We start from the raw sequence: 27,976 nt of genomic DNA on the forward strand, positions 1-27,976 counted from the left end.
TCGGGAGGACGACTGTTCAATCCCGCGTCCGGCCATCCTGATTTAGGTTTTCCGTGATTTCCCTAAATCGCTCCAGGCAAATGCCGGGATGGTTCCCTTCAAAGGGCACGGCCGACTTCCTTCCCCGTCCTTCCCTAATCCAATGAGACTGATGACCTCGCTGTCTGGTCTCCTTCTCCAAAACAACCCAACACAACCAAATGCTTTGAAACAGCTGGTCTCTGACGTCATCTGAGGCAGTGCACACTCCGGCGTTTGACTCGAGCAGATCTTACAGTGGCTGGGTGCAAAGTGAAGCCTAGTCTCACCTCTCAGGCTCGATTTAAACATGTGGCACAGTAGACAGCCAAGGAAACACCTGCTGTCATCCGCCTTATGCACACTGCAGCAGTCTCTAAGTGGCTGTTTTCTTGTACACACGATATTTAATAACAAAGTTATGAATTAATTTAGAATCTTCATAATTTTTGCATGCATGTAGGTAAGTTGGTTGAAATTACAGTAGTAGTTTCAAGTCGCTTGCATAAAAACTTTGCCTTCTAGAATTTTTAGAACAGAACTGACAGTAGATCATTACCTCTGAACTATAACTTTAAGAGACTTGTATTGGTTGTTATTAACATTATGGTCCTAAAACTTGTTGCAGCTCTATTATTTGATAGGTTTTATCGTGTGCTGTAATCAAAATTTTCTAGCATTAAAATTAGAGAACTTAATCTACTACAAATAAGGGCATTTTAGTTCCAATTTTAGTTTTCATTAAATTACTCAAAAACTATTAGAGATAGCTTAATGGGGTTACGTAGTCATTATTTTTAGCCTGAACTGAAGCATCATACTAATTTTCACATTTCTAAGTCTAATGTGTAGTGCCTTCAATTTTTCTTAAAAACATGAATTCTGATTACAATTTTTATTATATCATGTTGAGACTTGCACCTGTTAATTTTGGCATACATCTGCACATTATGACCAATTTCTGACTTTCTAGATTTATTGTGTAGTGCCACTTATTTTTTTTCTTAAAGCGGTATATTTAGGAAAACTATTGATCTAGTCATTCTAAGACTTGACATTTATTAAAACATTATTACATTAAAGTTTATGTTGACAAATTCTGAAAAAGCAATTTTAACTTTTAATTATATTCTTAATTGTGGTACAATACTACGTGCAGGCGTATTATGTTGACGTGGAACTACTAGCAGTGAAGTGTTGTAAGTCCCGGCACAATCACTCGCCTCTCTATCTCACAAATGATACAGCGCTTGTTTCGCCACATCAGTGTATCGTGTGAGAGAAGGGCAATCTGAGTTTTGTTTGAGTGATGATTCTTAAAACCGTGTGGATTCCAACATAAGCTTCCCAGTATCAAGGAAGTTTATTATATTCAAACAGAGAATATGTTCAAGGAGGGATATTGGTCTGTAATTTTGTGGGTCTGTTCTTTTACCCTTCTTATTTACTGGAGTCACCTGTGCTTTTTTTTCAGTCGCTTGAGACTTTGTGCTGGGCGAGAGATTCACAATAAATGCATGCTAGCTAAGGGGCTCTGTTGTGATATTGCATAATGTGTTCGTCTTTTGTTCTATTTTGGTATAGCGGGAACGTCCGCCAATTGCTCTGCGTGTATAGACATCCTCCGAGCAAGATAATTGGTGAAATTTTATCACTTTTTCAGTGGTCTCATTATTAGTTGCAAACTATTTATCTTAAATTCCTCTTGAGTGTTCAGCCAGGTATAGCTGTTAATAGTGCATGAATTTTTGGTAATGAGACATAACGCCATCTTCAGCTGAATGCTGGTGACTTATAGGTTGTTCCATTGATGCTTCCCTTTATGTGGATAACCCTCACTCCCTGACAGTGGTCTCCATGATGGGGAACTGGAAGAAAGATGTTCTTTGTTGGTCCAGTTCAGCTTTTCCACCTCACCTTAGTGTGCCAGGTGCAACAACCCAAGCCTTTATGTAGTATCAGTGACTAAGCTTGGCTGAACACCTGAGAAGGATTTTAACTATGTATTCGCTGGAAAACTGTTTGTTTGTTTGCATTGTATTATTAATTACCAATGTGATAGTGCTGATTGCAAGTAAACTTCCTTCTGCTTGTGCACACATGCAGAAAAAAATGAAGTTGGGCATAATAAAATAATAATGTGTTGATGATGAAATTCAAAGCTTTGTAATCTACACTTGAAATACATTTTGTGCATCAGGTTTTTAAAGTTTTGTTTGATATGTTAAATAAGATTCTCTACCATCGCTGAAGGAAGTGGAGATGAATGCATTTTTGCCGTCTGTCCAATTGTTGCTGTGTGTCGCCGAAGCATCAGTGCCATCGTGTATTCAGGTTGTTACTGAGGTGAGCACATTTTCTTCAGTATTAAATTTTACTAAGTGATAAATTGAGCTAAAGTGTAATTAATATAAAAATTCACAAATCTTCCCCTGAATTGAAAACTTAATGCTTCTTTTCCATTTTTTATACTCTTTTAGAGATTTTTTTCCTTCTCTTCTTTATTTACGGTGTCCTCAATTTTCATTGCACAATTTCTCATTCTCTCACATGTTGGTGCCTCTCCTTCTCCATTTTATATGAGGGATGTTCAAAAGAAAAGGTACAAAACAACACTGTGGGTATAATTGATATAATTGAAGTCTTTATTCAAAAGTAATCACTGGAGACCAGAGCACAGCTGTTGCATGTGACCTTCAGTTCATTGTCCGTGTTGAAGCGCTTCTCATTAAGAGCTTTTTTAGCAGACCAAACTCATTGGTGTCACAGGACGACATGTCCGGGCTGTAGGGCGGATGCTCGAACTGCTCCTACTTGAATGTGGCTCTTACACTTTGTGCGACCACAGAGACATGTGGACACACATTATCATAGAGCAGAATCACCTCCTGTGAGCAGTCCAGGCCAGTTGCTGTTAATGGACCTGCATAGGCTGCAGAGTGTCTCGCAGAACATGTCACTGTTAATCGTTTTTCTGTGCACAATGAATTCGATGAATATTGACCTCAGACATTGAAAAGACATTGAGCACCATCTTGCTTGCTGAGGGCATAGCTTTGAATCTTTGAGGAGGATATGCACAGCCACATCGGCTACTACATTGCTGTCCCTAGATGTCTCACTACATTGTCCTAAAGTGGCATATGCAAATTTAAACTGATTTGGTTATTATAATGTTTTGTACCTTTCTGTTGAGCACTCCTTATACATTTCTTCTTCATTTCTGCCAATATAACTCAATTCATTACCTATTATTTTCTGACAACTTACTACTAGTACTCTGAAATATAAGTCTCTGCCATTATTTGTTAGTTATTGCTGGAAAACTTTTATCTGAATTTAATACATTATTTATGCAGAGTGTTAAGATAGCATATTTTCCCCTACAGTGGCTAACATTTACCCTATTACTACTTTTTTTCATATTTACACAAGTAAAGCAACAGCATAGCATTTCCAAAGAATGAAGTTTCAGTGTCCACTTACTAAGAGTGTGTCATCTCTATGTGTGGGGCATTTGTATTTCAAAGATTGGTTGTTATAATTTATAGTGCACTGTCATTAAGGTCTGCTATATGTGTGTATGGAAGATTAATTTTAAAATGAGTATTATCATGTATAGTAAAATCTGCTCTTACTTGGAATAGCAGATATATTTCATACAATTTTGTGCTGTGTGCTAATGTATAAAAGATTTTAAATTCCACTGCTGGTCCTTTATGTTCGAGCATATTAGAATTTTCTAATGAGATGATGGTTTGTACTCTGGAGTTGGCATACTAAGACTGGCAATGGCTTCAGAAGAAGATATGTTACTGTATTTGATGAATGTCACAAATTGGGTGCATTGCAGCAGTAGCAGGAAATGTCTGGTGATATTTTTGACTGTGATAGTAAGTAGAGAAATGTGAGCATATCATGTATGTGTTGTTGCTCTGTCTCATCTTCCTCCTCACTCTCACTCCCCTTCCCCTTCCACTCACATTCCCTTTCCTCTGCCCCTCCTCCACTCCCCCACCCCCTCCTCCACTCCCCCACCCTCAACTCACACCCACATTCCACACTCTACCCTCCACTCACACTCACCCTCCACCCTCCACTCACACTCACCCTCCACCCAAACTCCACCCACACTCTCATCCTGAGCTCCACCATTCTCATTTCATTTTGTCACTATTGCTACCATCTGAAAGAAGTTGTGGTTTTTTATGTTTGAGCTTTTTACTTTGGATGTCTTGTGATTAGTAATTAAAGCAATACCACTAACAATAAATAATCAACGAATATATTGAATGAGCAAAATGATTGATTTGGAAAGCAAAAGAGATTTATGTATCCATTGTGTTCTAGTGTGCAGCTTGTCTGTGTAGCGTGAGCTAGCAGTGTTATGGCTGTAAAGGAGTGTCACTTCAGGAAAAACTAACATAAAGTATAATAGTGCTGCAATGAATTTTGAAATGGCAAGTAGTACAGTCTTTGTGTGACATGACAAGAGTAATATAACTATGCCAATGAGAGTCTAGTGGCTGGAGAACTCTCTCATAGCTATAATGGTGACTGAGGCCTGTTGTTCACAACATTAAGAATTTCTTACAAACATGTCAGGTTGTGTTAATTGCTGTTTTGGAACTGTTGTGTCCCCAAATAACAACTCATAGCAATGTGCAAATATTAGCAGAGTACTTCATTTTGATTACCACCACTGAAAACTAGGATTCAGTTTCCCACCATAACTAAGCATCAATGGAGATGGGTGGCTGGAACACCATTTCCATTAACACTCAGGAATTCAAGTCTCCCTTCTCCACATAGCATCTTCACTTTACATTGTCAGAGGCCTTAGAGACTACATCAGACAGTGATCAAACCCAGTACATCATGTTGTGTAAGAAACATGGTGTGTTAAAACACTGGTGAACACTTTCTGGCAGAATCAGTTTTAAATGGAGTTTTTTGAAGTACACTACTGATTTTTCAGAGTTGGTAGGTAAGGTTTGATACTTTTTGTGGACAGCAAAATAAAAATGCAGCCATTGGAGGTGAGTCTCTATAATAAAGACAGATATTACCAATAAGTGTTAGCTATTGAAAATTACAGTTTTAACTGGCAGAATGTATATTTTCTGAAGACTCTACAAAGGGTACTAGTAAAGTTTTGTAATACAGCTTTATTTATATAATTTTTTCATGTAATTTCTGCCACATTGAATACACGTCTCCATCCTCTGAAACGAATCCCTTTACCAGTTCTCCCAAGTTTCTGTAGGGAGTAAGGCACATTTGTTGTTCCAAGCCCACAAGAGGTCCTCATCACTTGAAAACTGCACTCTTTTCAACTTCATTTTCACTTGCACGAACAGTATAAAGTCACAAGGAGCAAGGTCTCAACTGAAAAGAGGCTGCTCAAGAAGTTTTTCTGATAGCTATGTGTGTGTTGTCATCATCTTCAAAGACCCAAACTTTGTTTTGAGTCTTAGATAGCACATGATAATAGCACAGTAAAGTCTCGTCACCTATCATGATGTTATTCATGTACTGAGATTATCCCTTAGAAAACTTCTTTAACATCTCCCGGCACCAAGTCACACTTTGTGTCATCGGCCTTTCCGTCAGTCCATGCGGCACCCAGAGACGACAAAATTTCTTTACTTACAAATGATCATGCAGAGTCGAACAAATTACAGGTGCATTTAGCCCTAGCCTCTCTCTACTTACAGATCACTCATCTATCTCTGTCTAGCATTTTTCTCACAGCATCGATGTTTTCCTCTGTAACTGATGACTGATTATTGCGACCTTCCCGTCCTCTCAGCGTCCTGTAGAGTGAAATTTCCTCTTTGGAATTCTCTGTACCACCTGAATATAGTTTTACAATGTGGACATACATCATCAAGTGCAAGAGTCATTTCTTCAAAGCACTGGTCCATATTTAACCCATGCGCAAAGTTGTAGTGCAGCACTTCTCGAATCTCAATTCATGACCATGATGCCATAGCAAGCATTTCAAAATAACCCTGCTAGGGAACGACTGTGCCCACAGACTTGGCACAGCGGCTATAATGCAAGTATGAAGCATTCTCAGAACACAGCAACAACCAGCATCCTGCGACTTAATTGTTGCGTCATATTGCAAAACATTCCTAGTATCCTTAGTATATTTTCTCACTTAGTGATTTGTATCTAAAGACTGCAAAGTTTGTTCTGAATCCTAATACTTTAGTATGAAGCTGGTATTTGTACAGGTATCATTGGTGATCTTGCAGCTCTCGAAGAATGAAGTTATAATGAAATCTAGACCTTTTGCTGCTTACAGCCATTGATAAATATCAACGGGGACAGTTGAAAAATATGTGCCCCAACCGGGACTTAAACCCGGGACCTCCTGTTTACATTGCAGATGCTCTATCCGACTGAGCCACCAAGGACACAGATGATAGTTCAACTGCAGGGAATTACCTCTGGCACGCTCCCTGTGAGACCAACACTTTCCAACCTTCTGTCCACACACTACATTTTTAGTGCCCCTACCCACCATACTCATTACTTGCGGCAGTCAATCTACCAATTCCCATAAGAGTTCGTGCATTTTGAGTACATCCGCACTGAAGACGATCATTGGCCGGTAAGCCTTATCTATATGAAGCTGGTATCTGTACAGATATCATTGGTGATCTTGCAGCTCTTGAAGAATGAAGGTACAATGAAATCTAGGCCTTTCGCTGCTTACAGGCATAGGTAAATATCAACAGGGACAGTTAAAAAATGTGTGCCCCGTTGCTATTTAGCAATGCTCATAGGCAGCGAAAGGTCTAGATTTCATTATAACTTCATAATACATTAGTGGCTGGCTGCCTTCCTATGGACTTAATATGTATCTCATGATGGCTTTTTAATTTGATTCTGCCTAGTCTACTCACACTATAAAAAATTCTATGATACTGTCAATTGGCAGTTATATTCAGAGGGAATAAACTTGTTTCTAGTCACTAATACATACATCTGTGATAGTGCAAGACGAGCTTGCAGAACAGAACAAGATTGCCCTTTGGGCTCTCTTCTTTCAGCCCAAGAACTCGGTTCCATAAAAAAATTATGGGCAGAGCCAGAATGGACAGGGAATGGACGGGAATGTCATTTCAAGAACCCAAGATGGCCTTAGGAGGGTAACCCTAGCTGCCTGAGATAAGTTTTAGGTGGACGATAAATAACTCATTTTTTACAGTGAGACTTCCTCGGAGATGGTCATTGAAGTCCAAGACTTTAGATTAATATTCTAAATAGTGAATGAACTTAATACAATGCTTTTTTGAAGGCCAAGAATCTCAATGAAAACTGTAAGACTTTGTTCTGTTGATTTCTACAGATGAAGACAATTGATGCACTAACACAAATTCCCTGAACGATATCCTTCAAATGACCAGCCTCTCAACGAAACTTCTGAAATAACCCAACATTATGCTGGCACATCTAACATCCAAGAATTAATTGCAACTAACTCATGCTTTCTTCACCTCACCAAATCATCAAGTGCCATTTTTCAGGTCTTTAATCATAGGAATTAAAGGGTACAGGGTACCTTGTATGTTTGCTTCCCTTGTATTTAGTGTCGTAATTTAACTGTATCACTCACATACATAGTTAAAAGCTTCTCTACTATTGTTAGCCATAATGTAATATTGCAATGTGATTGACTCCTGCAGAACATTTAATCATCTGCCATTTTCAGGTCATGCCAATTTTTGTCCTTTCAAGTACAGCTACAATTGTATCTCCAGTTATCTATTCCAAGAAGTATTTTCACTTTATGCTAACTGCTAATCACTAATAGTGTGTGCTGCCATCAAACAGTTTATTTGCTGCTGATATGTCTTTCCACCAAAACTGTTGCTTGTGCTTTTAGTGATGATCTCAGTATTCATGGAATTACACTTTCTACAGATTAACAAACGATTTCTGTCAGGTACAGCCAGTGAGCTCAATACCAAATTGGAGAGATAACTACACGAATCAGAACCGTGGTGCGTGATGTCACAGTTGCCCTATTAAACTGTGGCAAGGCGTCAGATTGTTCTGATACATAGAAAAAATATAGTTACCGTTTATGTACGCTATAAGACACCATGTGTGTTTAGTTCACCGTTAGCTATTGCCTCATACCTTCTAACGCTTCCCTGCAAGATCAGTTTTGCAATTGCTATGCTGTGTTTAGATACATAATTTCCATATTGCTGTTAAAGCTGCTGACAAATTATGCATCTAAAAAATGTTTCCTATGTGCAAAAGATTTTTTGCTTTCAATTTTTGCATTTTATTTCCTGAATGATGAAACTATGAAAAATTTCTTATTGTTGTGGTCTTCAGTCCGGAGACTAGTTTGATGCAGCTCTCCGTGCTACACTGTCATGTGCAAGTGTCTTCATCTCCCAGTACCTACTACAAACTACATCCTTCTGAATCTGCTTAGTGTATTCATCTCTTGGTCTCCCTCTGTGATTTTTACCCTCCACGCTGCCCTCCAGTACTAAATTGGTGATCCCTTGATGCCTCAGAACATGTCCTACCAACCGATCCCTTCTTCTAGTCAAGTTGTGCCACAAATTTCTCTTCTCCTCAATTCTATTCAATACCACCTCATTAGTTATGTGATCTACCCATCTAATCTTCAGCATTCTTCTGTAGCACCACATTTCGAAAGCTTCTATTCTTTTCTTGTCCAAATTATTTATTGTCCACGTTTCACTTCCACACATGGCTACACTCCATACAAATACTTTCAGAAGCGACTTCCTGACACTTAAATATATACTCGATGTTAACAAATTTCTCTTCTATAGAAACACTTTCCTTGCCATTGCCAGTCTACATTTTATAACCTCTCTACTTTGACCATCATCAGTTATTTTGCTCCCCAAATAGCAAAACTCATTTACTACTTTAAGCGTCTCATTTCCTAATCTAATTCCCTCAGCATTTAATTCAACTACATTCCATTATCCTCGTTTTGCTTTTGTTGATGTTCATCTTATATCCTCCTTTCAAGACACTGTCCATTCTGTTCAGCTGCTCTTCCAGGTCCTATGCTGTCTCTGACAGAATTACGATGTCATCGGCAAACCTCAAAGTTTTTAGTTCTTCTCCATGGATTTTAATTCCTACTCCGAATTTTTCTTTTGTTTCCTTCACTGCCTGCTCAGTATACAGATTGAATAACATTGGGGATAGGCTACTACCCTCTCTCACCTCCTTCCCAACCACTGCTTCCCTGTCATGCCCCTGGACTCTTATAATTGCCATCTGGTTTCTGTACAAATTGTAGACATCCTTTTGTTCCCTGTACTTGACCCACGCCACCTTCAGAATTTGAATGACAGTATTCCAGTCAACATTGTCAAAAGCTTTCTCTAAGTATACAAATGCTAGAAATGTAGGTTTTCCTTTCCTTAATCTATCTTCTAAGATAGGTCGTAGGGTCAGTATTGCCTCATGTGTTCCAACATTTCTTCAGAATTCAAACTGATCTTACCCGAGGTCAGCTTCTACCAGTTTTTCCATTCGTCCGTAAAGAATTCGCATTAGTATTTTGCAGCCATGACTTATTAAACTGATAGTTCGGTTATTTTCACATTTGGGATTGGAATTATTGTATTCTTCTTGAAGTCTGAGGGTATTTCACTTGTCTCATGCATCTTGCTCACCAGATGGTAGAGTTTTGTCAGGGCACACCCATGGCTGTCAGTAGTTCTAATGGAATGTTTGGTACTCTCATGGCCATGTTTCGACTTAGGGCTTACAGCGCTCTGTCAAACTCTTCATGCAGTATCATATCTCCCTTTTCATCTTCATCTGCTTCCTCTTACATTTACATAATATTTTGCTCAAGAACATCGCCCTTGTATAAACGCTCTATATACTCCTTCCACCTTTCTGTTGTCCCTTCTTTGCTTAGAACTGGGTTTCCATCTGAGCTCTTGATATTCATACAAGTGGTTTGCTTTTCTCCAAAGGTATCTTTAATTTTCCTGTTGGCAGTATCTGTCTTACCCCTAGTGAGATATGCCTCCACATCCTTACATTTGTCTTCTATCCATCCCTGCTTAGCCATTTTGCACTTCCTGCCGATCTCATTTTTGAGACATTTGTATTCCTTTTTGCCTGTTACATTTACTGCATTTTTATATTTTATCCTTTCAGCAATTAAATTCAATATATTTTCTGTTACCCAAGAATTTCTACTAGCCCTCGTCTTTTTACCTGCTTGATCCTTCACTGCCTTCACTATTTCATCCCTCAAAGCTACCCATTCTTCTTCTACTGTATTTCTTTCCCCCATTCCTGTCAATTGTTCCCTTATGCTCTCCCTGAAAGTACCTACAACCCCTGATTCTATCAGTTTATCCATGTCCCATCTCCTTAAATTCCCATCTTTTTGCAGTTTTTCAGTTTTAATCTACAGTTCATAATCAATAGATTGTGATCAGAGTCCACATCTGCCCCTGGAAATGTCTTACAATTTAAAACCTGGTTCCTAAATCTCTGTCTTACCATTATATAATCTATCTGAAACCTTCCAGATCTCCAGGCCACTTCCATGTATAAAACCTCCTTTTGTGATTCTTGAACCAAGTGTTAGCTATGATTAAGTTATGCTTTGTGCAAAATTCGGTCGGGTGGCTTCCTCTTTCGTTCCTTACCCCCATTCAATATTCACCTACTACGTTTCCTTCTCTTCCTTTTCCTACTGTTGAATTCCAGTCACCCATGACTATTAAATTTTAACCTCCCTTCTTTATGTGAATAATTTCTTTTATCTCATACTACGTTTCATCAAACTCTTCGTCATCTGCAGATCTAATTGGCATATAAACTTGTACTACTGTGGTAGCCAAGAGCTTCGTGTCTATCTTGTCCACAGCCGGCCACTGTGGCTGAGCAGTTCTAGGCGCTTCAGTCCGGAACTGCGCTGCTGCTACGGTCGCAGGTTCGAATCCTGCCTCGGGCATGGGTGTGTCTGGTGTCCTTAGGTTAGGTTGAAGTAGTTCTAAGTCTAGGGGACTGATGAACTCAGATGTTAAGTCCCATAGTGCTCAGAGCCATTAGAACCATTTTTTTCTTGGCCACAATAATGTGTTCACTATGCTGTTTGTAGTAGCTTACCTGCACTCCTATTTTTTAATTCATTATTAAACCTACTCCTGCATTACACCTATTTGATTTTGCATTTATAACCGTGTATTCACCTGACCAGAAGTCTTGTGCTCCTGCCACCCAACTTTACTAATTCCCACTATTTCTAATTTTAACCTCTCCATTTCTCTTTTTAAATTTCTAACCTACCTGCCCAATTAAGGGATCTGACATTCCATGCTCCAATCTGTACAATGCCAGTTTTCTTTCTCCTGATAACGACGTCCTCCTGAGTAGTCCCCGCCCGGAGATCCAAATGGGGGACTATTTTACCTCCAGAATATTTTACCCAAGAGGATGCGGTCATCATTTAATCATACAGTTAAGCTGCATGCCCTCAGGAGAAATTACAGCTGTAATTTCCCCTTGCTTTCAGCTATTCGCAGTACCAGCAGAGCAAGGCCATTTTGGTTAGTGTTACAAGGCCAGATCAGTCATCCATCCAGACTGTTGCCCCTGCAACTACTGAAAAGGCTGCTGTCCCTCTTCAGGAACCACGCATTTGTCTGGCCTCTCAACAGATACCCCTCCATTGTGGTTATGCTTACAGTGTGGCTATCTGTGTCACTGAGGCACACAAGCCTCCCCACCAACGGCAAGGTCCATGGTTCATGGGGGTTCATGATAACGATAAAAATGACCATGAAAAATTTCTTATTATAATTACTTAATCAGACAGGTAGCGAACTTTCACACAATAACACATGTGAGGCAAAGTGCATTTCTCTCTACATGTAACGAGAAAAGTTTTGTATGGATCATTAGGCAACAAAACTGCTAAACCATTGATTTGTTGCTAATTTCAGCTGCTAAAAGGGGAAAAATCTTTAATGTTAAGCCGAATAACTTAACAGACTGTATGTTAATAATTGAGAGGCAATAATTTGGGAAAAGGAGGAGGTAGGCAAATTAGTAACATGTAAGCATCAATTTTCATGTCATACATTGCCAAATTAATTAGCTTCCCCAACCTGTGCCTCATGCCAGAATGGTTATCCTGTGCAGTAGCTGTTGCTTTTAATCTAATATGAAGCTATACACTAACAATACTTCATATTAACTGTGACTCGTGCATTCCTTGATAGTCAATGACCCAGACTAGTGTATGCGTTTTGCCAATTACATTGGCTTGTTCACCAATGTAACAACAAGCAGTATTAATAAGTCTATCGTAAAAATGGTTTGAGCTTAAGGTAAAACTCACTAGAGCAGAACGAAAGCATTTTTCTGTGTGCTGCACTACTTTCAACACTGCTACTGATGGTGAAACAAATAACCTCTGTCAACCTTCATAGTAAAGGCAGCTGTATTTGCCACAAGAGTCTTGCAGTAAGCGTGATCATTTGGGCACATTTAGGGAACAGTAATAAGCTCTTTGCACTCAGCACATCTTGTGTGGTGTGGTTGTCTTCCTTTCCGTGCTACTCTATCCTGTGCACGCTTCTTCATCTCCCAGTACTTACTGCAACCTACATCCTTCTGAATCTGCTTAGTGTATTCATCTCTTAGTCTCCCTCTACGATTTTTACCCTCCACGCTGCCCTCCAATGTTAAATTTGTGATCCCTTGATGCCTCAGAATGTGTCCTACCAACCGGTCCCTTCTTCTTGTCAAGTTGTGCCACAAACTCCTCTTCTCTCCAATTCTATTCAATACCTCCTCATTAGTTATGTGATCTACCCATCTAATCTTCAGCATTCTTCTGTAGCACCACATTTCGAAAGCTTCTATTTTCTTCTTGTCCAAACTATTTATCGTCCATGTTTCACTTCCATACATGGCTACACTCCATACAAATACTTTCAGAAACGACTTCCTGACACTTAAATCTATACTCGATGTTAACAAATTTCTCTTCTTCAGAAACACTTTCCTTGCCATTGCCAGTCTACATTTTATATCCAGCACATCTTAATATTGCATAATCTTTTTCACATTATATCCTGATATTATTTATTATACTTTATCCAGGAGTTCGCTTAGTAGCCCTGAATCAAAAGCCTCAAAGAACTAGTATCATTACTATCATTAGTGAACGTATCACTTTGCTTCTTATGGAATTTGAATTCATGAAAACTGAAGGAGCTCATTTTCTCAGTGTCATCTACATTACTCTTGTCACTTGCAATAACATTGTTCTTGAGCAACATTATTCTCAGAGTCGGCTAGAACAGTAATGTGGTGGGATTATTGTTCCAACCAAACCTAGAACTGATGCAAGAAAGAAAGAGTTCTAGATGATCTTGTGAGAGTTTGTACATTAAAAAATACTTTAGGGGTTCAGTATCCCAAAACAGAAACTCCTGGGACGGATTTCTAATATCATGTATGCACATAAAAAATCCCAGCACAAATGTTTGTCGTGGTGTACTAATGCACACACCATCAATGCTTAATGTTTGAAGGAAGTTTTCTGCACAGCAAAGAAAATTAGTCCATAATTTACATTTTCAGCTCTCAAAGATTGTTTGAAGCCCATAGCATGAACATTGCTAGATTGCACTCATTAAACAGTTTATCAATAATTCTGGTGAAGTGGCGGAGGCATCTGAAAATCTGGGTGCTGGGAACTCTCTAGGAATTCAATGGCATAAGCAACACTCCCAGGCTAGACAATGTACAAAAGATTGAGGTTAGTGACCACCAAGTGAAATACTGTCTCCAGAATCTATATTGCATTAGTGCAAATGATTATGGAAGTGCGGACTGTAAGAAGTAACAGTGATGGATGGAAGTACTCGCTTCAATGGAAATGTTGCTGATGTGCTGCCCAACGCGCAAGACTATGGCTGTTGACCATGGTACCATGAGGGCGGATCCAGTAGTGGAAACAACCATGTACAAGTTAAATGCACCAAAATAAATGAAAAAAGAGAGAACAAATTCTATTGTTTGTAGTAGATTAGTAACTGGGTAATTGGTTAAGGGTTTTAATGTAGTTTTGTAATAGTAGTAGTAGTTGAAGTTTAGTCCTTTTTTTTATCTTTTTTTTTAAAGAAAAATTAAGTATCAGAAATAAATAATTAATACATAACTTATAACTATCGAAGGAAATGTGATTTGTATGGCCTGTTTTAGCTTTTTAGATAATAAACTGTAGTTATGAAGAATACATAAATAAATTCAGAAAGTCACATGTAAACCAGAGACTGAAGTGGCAGATTTTAAAGATTCACACTCTTGCAGATAATGTAATTTCCAAATAAAGTTCCACTTCATATCTCCAGCTTCACAGTTCATAATTTTCTTTTCATTTGAAGTATTACGAACTAATTTCAGAGTAGGGCATGTATAAAGAATTGCATGAACATTACTGTCATTGGCAAGATGTTTGAAGTAAGGGGCAAAAATTTCCTGACTCAGTGAGCACCCAAGATTTTTCAGTGTCTGAATGTTGACAGCAGTGCCATGACATCTCACTGACCTCATAAGAACACACTCTCACAGTTTCAGCCATTACATCTAATGACATTTTATTCACAACTAAATATGCCGTTGTGCATTTAAACTTTTCTGTATATGACACCATCTGAAAAACTTCAGTAGCCAGTTCTTCATCTATATTCACAATGTTGCCCAGATCATTATAGCCTGCATGCACTTTTTTATTGTCCCACACAAGTTGCTTCCTAATTGACAAACTATCAAAAATAAGTGCACACTCTTTAAGGTATCATTTGTCAATTGTATTATATTTTACATTGTTAAAACTTCTTTTAGATAGCCAGGTTTGCAATTTACTGATGACACCCAACTACGAAGAATGCTGGGTTGGGGCAAAAGAAACGTAGAGCGTACAAATCTATATGCCATAGGAGAATAGAAATGCAGAGTGAGAGCAAATTATTTGGTCCATTTACTGTATTGCCTGGATTGCTTCTTTGCACCACTGGTTTTCCATTGGGTGGCTGTAAAGTCTAAAGAAATGTCGCTAAAACGTTCCTGAAGAACTCTTTCCAGACTGTCATTTACACAGTTTCTTCTTTTCAGGACTGTAATCTATTCTGCCATTGTTTCCACCTTTTTTTCACACTGCTTAAGTTTCATCTGCAATTGTCTCACTTTTTTCCTAAGGGCCACAATTCTGAGAGAGACATCAGTCTGAACACTTGCATTACACTTCTCATGATTGCCATCAAATTCACACAATTTATTTGTGGTTTGCATCTAATTCCTTTCCTGAAACAAAATTAAGACTCCATCAGCAAAAATTACAAGCTCTAAAAATTCAGAAAGACACATTAACAGTAATGTGTATCCTTTTGCTAGTTAAAAACATGGTTTTACCTCAGAAACTGACGATTTATTCCAAGCAAGTTGCCTTGTCTGATTGATTTTCAATTGCAAATGGCCAGGAAAACTGAATAAACCTGGTATAGCATCTTCCTACAACACCTGTCTATCAGCTCTTGGTCGAAAATATAGCTGTCTTTTGTAAATTGAGAGCTACAAGTGATGCCATGTTTTGATGGAGTCCAGTATTCCCTTTGTACTGTATGCACTGATTTCTTTAAAAGCTCTGAACATGAACGAGCAAAACTGGAAAGATATTAGATATCTTTTCATGGGATTCGAATTTCTCGAACACGCTATATATATTATAGATGGAATTGAATACACTTCCTGTTCTCAATCAGTTACTGCATCAATATGCAACACAACTCTTGACCATGTTTGTTAAGAAAGGAAACAGAATCACTTTAAAGTCACAAGCAAAAGAACAACAAAAAGTACTACTGCCCTGTTACAATAAGGCAACTCCACCAAAGACCATCACGGTTTTTTAGGCGGAGATGCCTTTCAGTAGTCTCTTCAGTTAAGCATTGAACTCACTGGGTACAGCCTATGTTCAGACTTGTGGATCAAAATACTTGTTTATTGAATTTTGATATATGATATAACTGGCAGAAAATACCACCCATAACAATTGGTGATAAAATACCATGTAACATGTGGGTGAAAACATGTAGGTTCAACAGTTTGTAACCACCTCTGCTGTTCTAAGGTGTTATTGTAATTGCTCCACTTCGTAGGTTTTAAAGACAGTTTTGTATCAGATTTATCTGCACGAATCCACGTTCTCCTTGTAACAGAGCAGTTAAAACTTTTTGGTTTGGAATTGATATAGTTCTCATTCATGGAGCAGACTTACCATAATTTTTTAAAGGCAATATATCTCTTCCCTTTTTACTCTCTACTGATAACAATAGTGAAATTATAGCTCAGTAACAATTCATTTGGTTTATTAACCATTAAAGTACAGCTCAAATGTCAGACATTTCATGCACACTGTTTCAGGATCTTTACCTGATATCACTCATAGGCAGCTAGCCTGCTGTTTGCATTTTTACAATAGACAGAATAAGTTGCAATAGCTGAAGAGCCTCTAGCACTATTATTTTATTCTGTAACAACTGAAACATCATCTTCTCCTATGTAAGAACAGTAGCCAGCAGTGACAGCCATATTCTTGTTCATAGTACAGTCCCACTATATCATACTGCTAAGTGCTGCAGACCGTCCAAGGAGAACCTGCAGCATTTCATTACAAATTATGGCACAACTTTGCAGAACAAAAAGTGTAACTGAAGCACCATTTGTAGCTAATGACTTATATTTGAATGTGCAGAGGATATTAATTGTTCCAAATTCTGTTCTCTTATACCGTCCCTGTTTATCTGTATGTACATAATAATGCATACTTTAGGAGCAAAACTAGCTAATGACTGAATACCAGTGACATTGAGTTATTGAAAGGTGCATGAAAGAGACTGAAACAAACCCCTCCCCCAACACACACACACACACACACACACACACACACACACACACACACACACACACACTTGTACGGTTACATTGCATTGACTGAGTACACTGTGCTGGGGCTGCAGTTCTACATTCAGGTGGGGTGAAGGGTTGTGTTGAATGGAGTGGGCAAGGGGACAAGGGTGGTGGGGAGGGAGTAGGAGGGAGGGAAGGCAAAAGATGGATGATGACTGGGAGGGAGGCAGCAGATGCAGGGGTAGGAATGCGACCCAGGCACCTGCTCCAGCAGAGGTGGGTTTGTGCAGCACATGATAACAAGCGATGTGGAACAGTGGATTGGGAATGCTGGCACCAGTGTCACACTCCTATACTGTGCACCTGCTGCCTCTCTTCCATGCGTCAACCAGCCTTCCACAACCCTCCCTCCCACTCCCCAACTCCTTTCCCCCCTGTCCTCTCCAACCAACACAACCCTTCACCCCAACCAGGCTGCAGAAATACAGCTCAGGCATTATGTATTTTATTCTTGCATGTAATTCTCACTTGCAGATTTTTCATTCTTTCAGTGATCCTTGTCGTGGTTTGCAGCAACCTTAATTTATATACACCTGACTTTTATGGTGATCTTGAGATGCTGTTACTGCCCCTGTGCCAAAATATGTAATAATGTCAGGTGTTAATGCAAAGTTTCCTAGAGTGCCAAGAAAAGGCGTGACAATAAATGAGTACTTTGCTCTGTGTAATTTTCTCCTGATAACTTAGTAAAACCATGTTGTTTTAAAAGCTAGTGATGAAGTAATGTGTATTCATTTTTTATTCATGGACATTCTTACAGTTTTCAGTGTCTTAAGTTATCTGATCTAGTTGACTAAATTAGTGCCCGAAAGGTTTGTTCTACATTGTGATCATGGTTATGAGTAATCACTTGTTTCATATTGTTCCAGGAAAGAAAAATTGTTGTCACTAAAGATCATTTGAACTTATGATTACAGATTACACCAGTTCTTCAAACACAGTACTACAGAGATCAGACTTTTACTGAAAAAGCACTTGTGTTGCAAACTATAACGAATTTTCTTAATGTCTGCAATAACAAAGGCCTGGTATCAGAAGGTATTTATATGATTCTGAAGCAGTAAAATAAAGTAGTGTGTTTTCCTATAAAATGGTTGTATCCATTCTCATTTATTTTACTTTTATTTCAGAAGCAGAAGAACTGCTGCAAATTCGTAGAGATTTGTGTTCCTTATATTTAGATGCAGTTGTGACAGAAAATGAAGAGGTGTTAGTTGAAGCTCTTTGTGGACTGAGTATTATTATTAACTGTTTAGATAGTAATAGCCGCTGTAAGCTGTATGACATTTTAGCTGGTTGCCTCAAACAATCGAAAAAGAAAAAGTTAAGGTAACAATTATTTCTTTGATTATTATTGCTAATCCACCCAGATGTTATCCTGTTGATGGACCCCAAATAGAAGAAAATGAATAGTTACATCAGTTCTAATCTTTTTAATTTCAAAATTTTAGGCTTGAAGCCATTACGTGTTTTAAGAAACTGGCCAAAATACATACAGAAGAGATTATGAGTAACATGGTTAACTGTAAACTTCAAGTCTTTGAAGGTAAGATAATGAACTTTATGCTTTTTGAATCATAAGCAACTAGTTTACTAAAATAAAGGTTGTGTGTGTGTGTGTGTGTGTGTGTGTGTGTGCGTGCGTGTGTGTGCGTGTGTGTGTGTGTGCGTGTGTGCGCGCACGCGCGTCTCTGTCTGTCTGTCTGTCTGTCTGTCTGTCTGTTTGTGACTTACCATCATAAAACATTTTTATATTCATGACCTTATGTACATCACAGAGTTTTAAACATAGCTGCTTCGTTCCATGACCATTTATAAATTAAACTAAATAAGCCCCCGGTCACAGTTTTTAGTCTTTTTGACCAGGTTTTAACACTTCTACGAGTGCCTTCGTCCGAAATTAAATATTTAAAGTGGCTTATAACGTAAGTACAAATTTAAGGAAAAAATTTTTTTGTATAATAGTGTAAGTACAAACTCACTGTACAAGAAAGAGAGAGTACTTATATGTCACGTATAAAATACGGCTTTTTGTTCTGGAACTGGAAAGACATAATTAAAAACATGCCGTGTGTTCCACATAATTCGACAGAGACTCAACACGATCCATAACATATGCCAGAGAGTCTTGGAAGTTCATCGGCAAAAAAATGTTTAGTTTATCATCTGGCAGGTTATGTGGTGCATCACACAAGAAGATTAACAAAATCTTCTAAATGGAATTTTATTTATTTATTCATGCAGCTCACATGCAGTTTAAAATTACAGACATATAACATCAGTAATACTATATATAACAGGAATATGAAAATACAAAACTACATATAAAACTAATTAAATGTCAATATCTAGATTTCTAATCTATATAAGAGCCGTACCATCAGCTGTCATGAGGTCGCTCCAACTCCCCTGGCAGGAACGTAAGGGCATTCATCTCTGATGTGCTTGATTTTCTGGATCGGAGTCCCACAGTCACAACCAGAGACTACTCTGCAACACCCCATTTGTAAAGAGTGTCTGCGCATCGTCCATGCCCAGTGTGAGCTCTGTTCAATTTGACACACAGTTTCCTGTTGAGTTCTGTGCTAGCAGTATCACAGTTATACTTTTGGAACCACTCACACACTTCAGGATTTTCAATAAGTTGACAGCTTTGGTTCCACAGGTCTCTCACCCATAGTATTACTGGCATCTAGCTTTTCTGCTTGCCATATTGGTGGGTTTCTTGAACGGAGTCTTTTTTGTTGTAAACATGGTATGTCTTCCTGTATGGGTAAGTCCAGGTTCTTCTGTATCTTGCGGTATTCCTTAAGCAAGGCATCGTTTCTTCTGTGGATTGCAGGTGGATAGATGTTACTCAGCAGAGGAAGCCAATAAATCAGTGTTGGTCGGATTGCCCCAGTTATTCAACTGGGTGTCGATCAAGTTAGTTTTTAACTGTTTAGCCACACTGGGGCACAATACTCGACTGCTGAGGAGACCAGCACAATGGATGATGTGCACAAGGTATCTGCTGAAGCTCCCAACATCATTCCGCACAATTTTTGAATGATATTGTTACACGTTTTTATCTTGGCAACAGTATTTTCAAGATGCTTTCCATGTGGAAGCGTGCATTCAAAGGTGACTCAAAGTACTTCGGGTACTTGTTAAGGCGAAGAGTGTTTCCATTAAGTTTCAGTCTGAGCTCCGCATTAGCTTGTTTGTTTGCTAAATGGAATGGACATACTTCAGTTTTACTTGTACTGGGTGTGTCGCAACATTCTAAAATAGGTGCTCATAATGGCTAGATCTTCTGTGAGAATTGTCTCGGCTTGTCCTAGGTCCTTGGTTTTACAAGCAAGAGTGATATTGTCTGCGTACCAGAATTTTTTTGACCTGGTATGGGTAGATCTCAGAGGTATAGGTTGAATAATGGGGGGCTAAGACGGGGCCCTGTGGTAGACCATTACTTAATTTCCTCTCCTTGCTCACATTTTCTCCCAAGTAAACATGGAAATATCTATTGTTTATCATGGCGTCCTACGGATCGGTGCATGGAATGTCGTATCCCTTAATCGGGTAGGTAGGTTAGAAAATTTAAAAAGGGAAATGGACAGGTTAAAGTTAGATATAGTGGGAATTAGTGAAGTTCGGTGGCAGGAGGAACAGGACTTCTGGTCAGGTGACTACAGGGTTATAAACACAAAATCAAATAGGGGTAATGCAGGATTAGGTTTAATAATGAATAGGAAAATAGGAATGCGGGTAAGCTACTACAAACAGCATAGTGAACGCATTATTGTGGCCAAGATAGATACGAAGCCCACGCCTACTACAGTAGTACAAGTTTATATGCCATCTAGCTCTGCAGATGATGAAGAAATTGAAGAAATGTATGATGAAATAAAAGAAATTATTCAGATAGTGAAGGGTGATGAAAATTTAACAGTCATGGGTGACTGGAATTCGGTAGTAGGAAAAGGAAGAGAAGGAAACGTAGTAGGTGAATATGGATTGGGGCTAAGAAATGAAAGAGGAAGCCGTCTGGTAGAATTTTGCACAGAGCACAACTTAATCGTAGCTGACACTTGGTTCATGAAGGCTGTATACATGGAAGAAGCCTGGAGATACTGACAGGTTTCAGATAGATTATATAATGGTAAGACAGAGATTTAGGAACCAGGTTTTAAATTGTAAGACATTTCCAGGGGCAGGTGTGGACTCTGACCACAATCTATTGGTTATGAACTGTAGATTAAAACAGAAGAAACTGCAAAAAGGTGGGAATTTATGGAGATGGGACCAGAGGTTGTACAGAGTTTCAGGGAGAGCATAAGGGAACAATTGACAGGAATGGGGGAAAGAAATACAGTAGAAGAAGAATGGGTAGCTTTGAGGGATGAAATAGTGAAGGCAGCAGAGGATCAAATAGGTAAAAAGACGAGGGCTAGTAGAAATCCTTGGGTAACAGAAGATGTATTGAATGTAATTGATGAAAGAAGAAAATATAAAAACGCAGTAACTGAAGCAGGCAAAAAGGAATACAAACGTCTCAAAAATGAGATCGACAGGAAGTGCAAAATGGCTAAGCAGGGATGGCTAGAGGACAAATGTAAGGATGTAGAGGGATATCTCACTAGTGGTAAGGAGATACCTTTGGAGATAAGAGAACCACTTGCATGAACATCAAGAGCTCAGATGGAAACCCAGTTCTAAGCAAAGAAGGGAAAGCAGAAAGGTGGAAGGAGTATATAGAGGGTCTATACAAGGGCGATGTACTTGAGGACAATATTATGGAAATGGAAGAGGATGTAGATGAAGATGAAATGGGAGTAACGATACTGCGTGAAGAGTTTGACAGAGCACTGAAAAGACCTGAGTTGAAACAAGGCCCCAGAGTAGACAACATTCCAATGGAACTACTGACGGCCTTGGGAGAGCCAGTCCTGACAAAACTCTACCATCTGGTGAGCAAGAAGTATGAAACAGCGAAATACCCTCAGACTTCAAGAAGAATATAATAATTCCAATCCCAAAGAAAGCAGGTGTTGACAGATGTGAAAATTACCGAACTATCAGTTTAATAAGTCACGGCTGCAAAATACTAACTCAAATTCTTTGCAGACGAATGGAAAAACTAGTAGAAGCCGACCTCAGGGAAGATCAGTTTGGATTCCGTAGAAATGTTGGAACACGTGAGGCAATACTGACCCTACGACTTATCTGAGAAGCTAGATTAAGGAAGGGCAAACCTATGTTTCTAGCATTTGTAGACTTAGAGAAAGCTTTTGACAATGTTGACTGGAATACTCTCTTTCAAATTCTGAAGGTGGCAGGGGTAAAATACAGGGAGCGAAAGGCTATTTTCAATTTGTACAGGAACCAGATGGCAGTTATAAGAGTCGAGGGGCATGAAAGGGAAGCAGTGGTTGGGAAGGGAGTGAGACAGGGTTGTAGTCTCTCCCCGATGTTATTCAATCTGTATATTGAGCAAGCAGTGAAGGAGACAAAAGAAAAATTCGGAGTAGGTATTAAAATCCATGGAGGAGAAATAAAAACTTTGAGGTTCGCCGATGACATTATAATTCTGTCAGAGACAGCAAAGGACTTGGAAGAGCAGTCAACCAGAATGGATAGTGTCTTGAAAGGAGAATATAAGATGAACATCAACAAAAGCAAAACGAGGATAATGGATTGTAGCCGAATTAAGTCGAGTGATGCTGAGGGAATTAGATTAGGAAATGAGACACTTAAAGTAGTAAAGGAATTTTGCTGTTTGGGGAGCAGAATAACTGATGATGGTCGAAGTAGAGAGGATATAAAATGTAGGCTGGCAATGGCAAGGAAAGCGTTTCTGAAGAAGAGAAATTTGTTAACATCCAGTATTGATTTAAGTGTCAGGAAGTCATTTCTGAAAGTATTCGTATGGAGTGTAGCCATGTATGGAAGCGAAACATGGACGATAAATAGTTTAGACAAGAAGAGAATAGAAGCTTTTGAAATGTGGTGCTACAGAAGAATGCTGAAGATTAGATGGGTAGATCGCATTACTAATGATGAAGTATTGAATAGGATTGGGGAGAAGATAAGTTTGTGGCACAACTTAACTAGAAGAAGGGATCGGTTGGTAGGACATGTTCTGAGGCATCAAGGGATCACCTACTTAGTATTGGAGGGCAGCGTGGAGGGTAAAAATCGTAGAGGGAGACCAAGAGATGAATACACTAAGCAGATTCAGAAGGATGTAGGTTGCGGTAGGCACTGGGAGATGAAGCAGCTTGCACAGGATAGAGTAGCATGGAGAGCTGCATCAAACCAGTCTCAGGACTGAAGACCACAACAACAACAACATCATGGTGTTGATGAGAGTTACAGTTTTTCGGCATTGGATAAATTTTAGTAATTTGTATATCATCCCTTCTCTCCAGACTGTGTCATATGCCAAAGTTATGTCTACGAACGCAACAGATGCCTTCATGTTTTTCTGGAAACCAGCCTCTATGAAAGTTGTTAGGGACACTACCTGGTCGCAGCAACTTCTCTGGGACCTGAAATCCGCTGCTCAGCTGGAATATGTTCGTGGATGAAGCCGCTAATTCTGTTATAGATGAGACTCTCCAAGAGTTTATAAGTACAGCTCAAAAGGGAAATTGGTCTGGAGCTTTGTGGGTGGTCAGCTGGTTTACCCGGTTTCAAAATTGCCACAATTTTTTTTCTGTTTAGCTCATTGGGCAGTGATCCACTATCTAGGATGTTGGAGAAGAAGTGGATCAGCCATTTTTTTTCACCATTACCCATGTTCATCAGAAATTCTGGGTGTATATTAGCCAGACCAGGCTCTTTACCATGTTTCGTTTCTTTCAAGGCCTCATCCAATTCAGCCAGTGTAAATGGTGAAGAGAAATTGGATTTGTTTGGGCATTGGGCTTTTAGAGAAGGAGTTTTTGTTTTATTTCAGAAGTATGCTTTTTGTCATGGGATGTTAGATGTTTGACAAATAAAAATTCTAAATGGGAGTTCATCTGAGAAGCCACTGTCTTTATTGATGTCTAGTAATGATTATGGCTCTTCTACAGGAAAGACATTGCTTACATACCCATTGAAAGACACCTTCTGTGTTTTTATCGAGGTGGAAAAATTCATCGTGGTAAAACTCCTTGAGAACAGTTTATGGAACGACACTTTTTTTTATGATGTTTAAATAGTTTGGATGACATTAGTGTTGAAATATCTAAAATTGGGTGTGTGAAGATCATGTGATGGACATCATTCCTAAGCTGATTCTTCATTATTTGAAATGCTAGTTTTTTATGGGTCTTAAACAAATTCGGAGAGAGCTGAAGTCTTCAAAAACTTCGAAGACTGCCTGGAAACTGTCTAAACTAATGGACAGCTGACGTATGCTAAGGTTAGTTAACTATATCCACATACCTTTCATTTCATTATATAAATTTCTTGAATGAATCAGTTCATGTACTGCAATTGCTGTGGTAATATGAACTTCCTTGGGTCACAAACAGCGCAGGTGACATCTTGCAGTGGAATCGGTGAACTAGGAGAGTCAGCAAACTTTCTCTTCTACTCACTATGGTATGTGTTTCTTTGTTCTAAGGCACCAGGTCCCCCTGTTGAGTTCCTCAAGGAAATGTGCTGGCATCTGTGGCTCAGATTCCCCTACCCCTTGTTTAATTGGCATTGTATTTAGTGCTGCTTCCATGCTGACCAGTATTGCGTTAAGACCTTCGTCATCCAATTGCAGCCATCAGAAAATCTTACTTGGACAGCATTTGACAGATCCTACCATCCGCCTCCACCATCTACATCTACATCTACATCCATACTCCGCAAGCCACCTGACGGTGTGTGGCGGAGGGTACCTTGAGTACCTCTATCGGTTCTCCCTTCTATTCCAGTCTCGTATTGTTCGTGGAAAGAAGGATTGTCGGTATGCCTCTGTGTGGGCTCTAATCTCTCTGATTTTATCCTCATGGTCTCTTTGCGAGATATACGTAGGAGGGAGCAATATACTGCTTGACTCTTCGGTGAAGGTATGTTCTCGAAACTTTGACAAAAGCTCGTACCGAAGTACTGAGCGTCTCTCCTGCAGAGTCTTCCACTGGAGTTTATCTATCATCTCCGTAACGCTTTCGCGATTACTAAATGATCCTGTAACGAAGCGCGCTGCTCTCCGTTGGATCTTCTCTAGATCTTCTATCAACCCTATCTGGTACGGATCCCACACTGCTGAGCAGTATTCAAGCAGTGGGCGAACAAGCGTACTGTAACCTACTTCCTTTGTTTTCGAATTGCATTTCCTTGGGATTCTTCCAATGAATCTCAGTCTGGCATCTGCTTTACCGACGATCAACATTATATGATCATTCCATTTTAAATCACTCCTAATGCGTACTCCCAGATAATTTGTGGTATTAACTGCTTCCAGTTGCTGACCTGCTATTTTGTAGCTAAATGATAAAGGATCTATCTTTCTGTGTATTCGCAGCACATTACACTTGTCTACATTGAGATTCAATTGCCATTCCCTGCACCATGCGTCAATTCTCCCAACCAAGGCATTTGTGGGGTAATGAATTTCCACTTGATAACTTGCTGGGCAAGATATTCTTACGTTTTTCTTCCCGTGAGAGCACGCCAGAGCTCTTTCACCTCTGTGTGCACAGAATGGAAGGTAGCAGCATTGTCAGTATATATTGTGTTGGACATTCTTTGTCTTCCCACAAACCTTTGCAAGGCTCGAAGAAATTTTTCATTTGATATAACCGAGCATAGCTTCAGTAGCAGGTCATGTGTTATTGTTCATGTGAATAGAGCACTATGTGCCTTATTCTAGTATGTTCCTGTCAGATGTGTAACGGGTCAGCAAAGTCAATACCTATTACTTCAAATAGTTCCAGTGATGCTACTCATTCAACTGGTAACCGAGTCTAGTCTCTGTTGAGCAAAGTGACCCTTCACCATCTTGCAGGATAGGCATCAGTGTAGAACATTTTTAACTACCTGTGTAGTGCTAAGAATCCAGTATCCTGTTCTCAGTTCAGCTAACACTATCATTACTCCAGGGTGGTGCTGTCAAATATGAGTCTGCTGGATCAGTAAGCTGGTGAAATGATTGTATTAGTTGAGAAGAGTAGTTAGGCATTGGTCTCTGGGTAATCCCACAAACTGCAAATGTCCACTGAGACTAATAAGACCACTATCCAGGAACAAGTTGATACGAGCTATCTTTGAATTTTGTGCAGAGCACGCAGTTCAATCACTAAATGTTGTGGAACAACCTGAGTCCATTAAGTAATTGCTCTGTGCAAGTCTGATGCTGTCAGTTCACCAGTTGCCCCATTTTCATTTAACTGTCATTTGAAGCAAGTGTCCATCCTGTGACTTGCAGCAGTTTGCAGTAGTTAATATACCACATAACTATTAAAATAGGGAGTGCTGTTTTTACTGTGAAGAACTAGTCTGTTAATTTCTTCCCTGGCAAAGAATGGTCTTTCACCTATATAAATCATGCTACCATGTTCCTTTCTTTGTTGACAGAACGGGCTCATGGAACCATATAGTACCATACTGAAGTTTTGTTTGCTGTGGTATCTCTGGAGAGCAGATCAGCCAAGTTTTTCTCACCAGGGCAGTGTCTCCAGTGTGTTAGATTTGTTAGTTTTTGTATACTGTTTGACACAAAGGTCTTCCATCAGTTAGGGTCATGTCATATCCATCCTAAGACTGTTCAGTTCAGTCATCTCACAGTGTTGTACAACTCACATCGTGGCTTGCAGCCTTACAGAAATAATGAACTAGTCATGGTCCAAGAAGTGTTGCTTGAAGTTTTAGCCATGGAAGAGTTATCCTCTTAATGGGACCTAGGTTTGTTTCTGCTGCACACTAAATGGACACGTTTGGTGTACCATACATAAGGGACTGCTGTGTAGACGTTTTCTGATGCTTGGGAAACACATCTGCATCTACAAACCACTATGAGATGCATAGCAGAGGGTACATCCTATTGTACCAGTTATTAAGGTTTTTTCCTGTTCCATCCCTCAGAACACATTCAAAGATTCCGCAACAAATCGACATCAAAGATATTGGATGGTAGTTTTGCGGATCACGTCGACTACCCTTGACTGGGCATAGTGTTTTGTTTGAGCAATCTGCAGTAGATTATAGTTAGAAGAAGGGCTAACACAGCTACAAATTCAATATAGAATCTAACAGGGATTCCATTGGGACCTAGAGATTTGTTCAATTTAAACGATTTCAGCTGTTTGTTGACACCACTGACACTAATAATTATTTCGCTTATCTTTTCAGTGGCACAAGGATTAAATTGGGGAAATTCTCCTTGGGGTTTTCCTTTTTACAGGAACATTTGAAAATGAAGTTAAGCATTTTGGCTTTTGCTTTGTTACCCTCAATTTCATTTCCTGTCTCAGTCACTAGAAACTGGACACTAACTTTGGTATCATTGATAGCCTTTTCACATGACCAGAATTTCTTTGGTTTCTGTGGAAGACCATGTGATGATATTCTGCTGCGATAGTCATTGAAGGCAACATACATCGCTCTCTTGACAACCAAATGTGTTTCATTCAGCATGTCTCCATGTATAGCCTTATGCTTTATTTTACACCTATTATGCAGTTTTTCGTTTCTTTAGACGTTACTTTACAGGGACTGTATATCATGCAGGTTCCCTCCCATTATTAATTGTTCTACTGGTAGATATCTATTCAGTGCATAGTCAACTATTCTAACCGCATCATGGTCACTGATACCAGTTTCGTTGTGGACATCCTCCAAGAGCAGGTCTATTTGTTGCTGTTAGATCCAATATATTTCCATCATGAGTGGGGTTCCTAACTATCTGCTCTACACACTTTTTGGAGAAGGTATTTAGTAAAGTGTCACAGAATGTCTTACCATGCACACT

At 39.2% G+C, this 27,976-nt stretch overlaps 1 protein-coding gene across 1 annotated transcript in view; it reads left to right on the forward strand.

Moving 5' to 3' along the window:
• The window catches only part of LOC124607514 (MMS19 nucleotide excision repair protein homolog), a 231,856-nt gene that overhangs the window by 94,025 nt on the left and 109,855 nt on the right, over positions 1–27,976 (forward strand). Inside the window, exons 7-10 of the mRNA XM_047139908.1 lie at positions 2,252–2,364; positions 17,964–18,084; positions 18,177–18,375; positions 18,498–18,592. Of these exons, the coding sequence (XP_046995864.1) occupies positions 2,252–2,364; positions 17,964–18,084; positions 18,177–18,375; positions 18,498–18,592 (528 nt within the window). The remainder of the gene's footprint in view (positions 1–2,251; positions 2,365–17,963; positions 18,085–18,176; positions 18,376–18,497; positions 18,593–27,976) is intronic.

This window comes from Schistocerca americana, chromosome 1 (genome assembly GCF_021461395.2).
Source record: "Schistocerca americana isolate TAMUIC-IGC-003095 chromosome 1, iqSchAmer2.1, whole genome shotgun sequence".
NCBI lineage: Eukaryota > Metazoa > Arthropoda > Insecta > Orthoptera > Acrididae > Schistocerca > Schistocerca americana.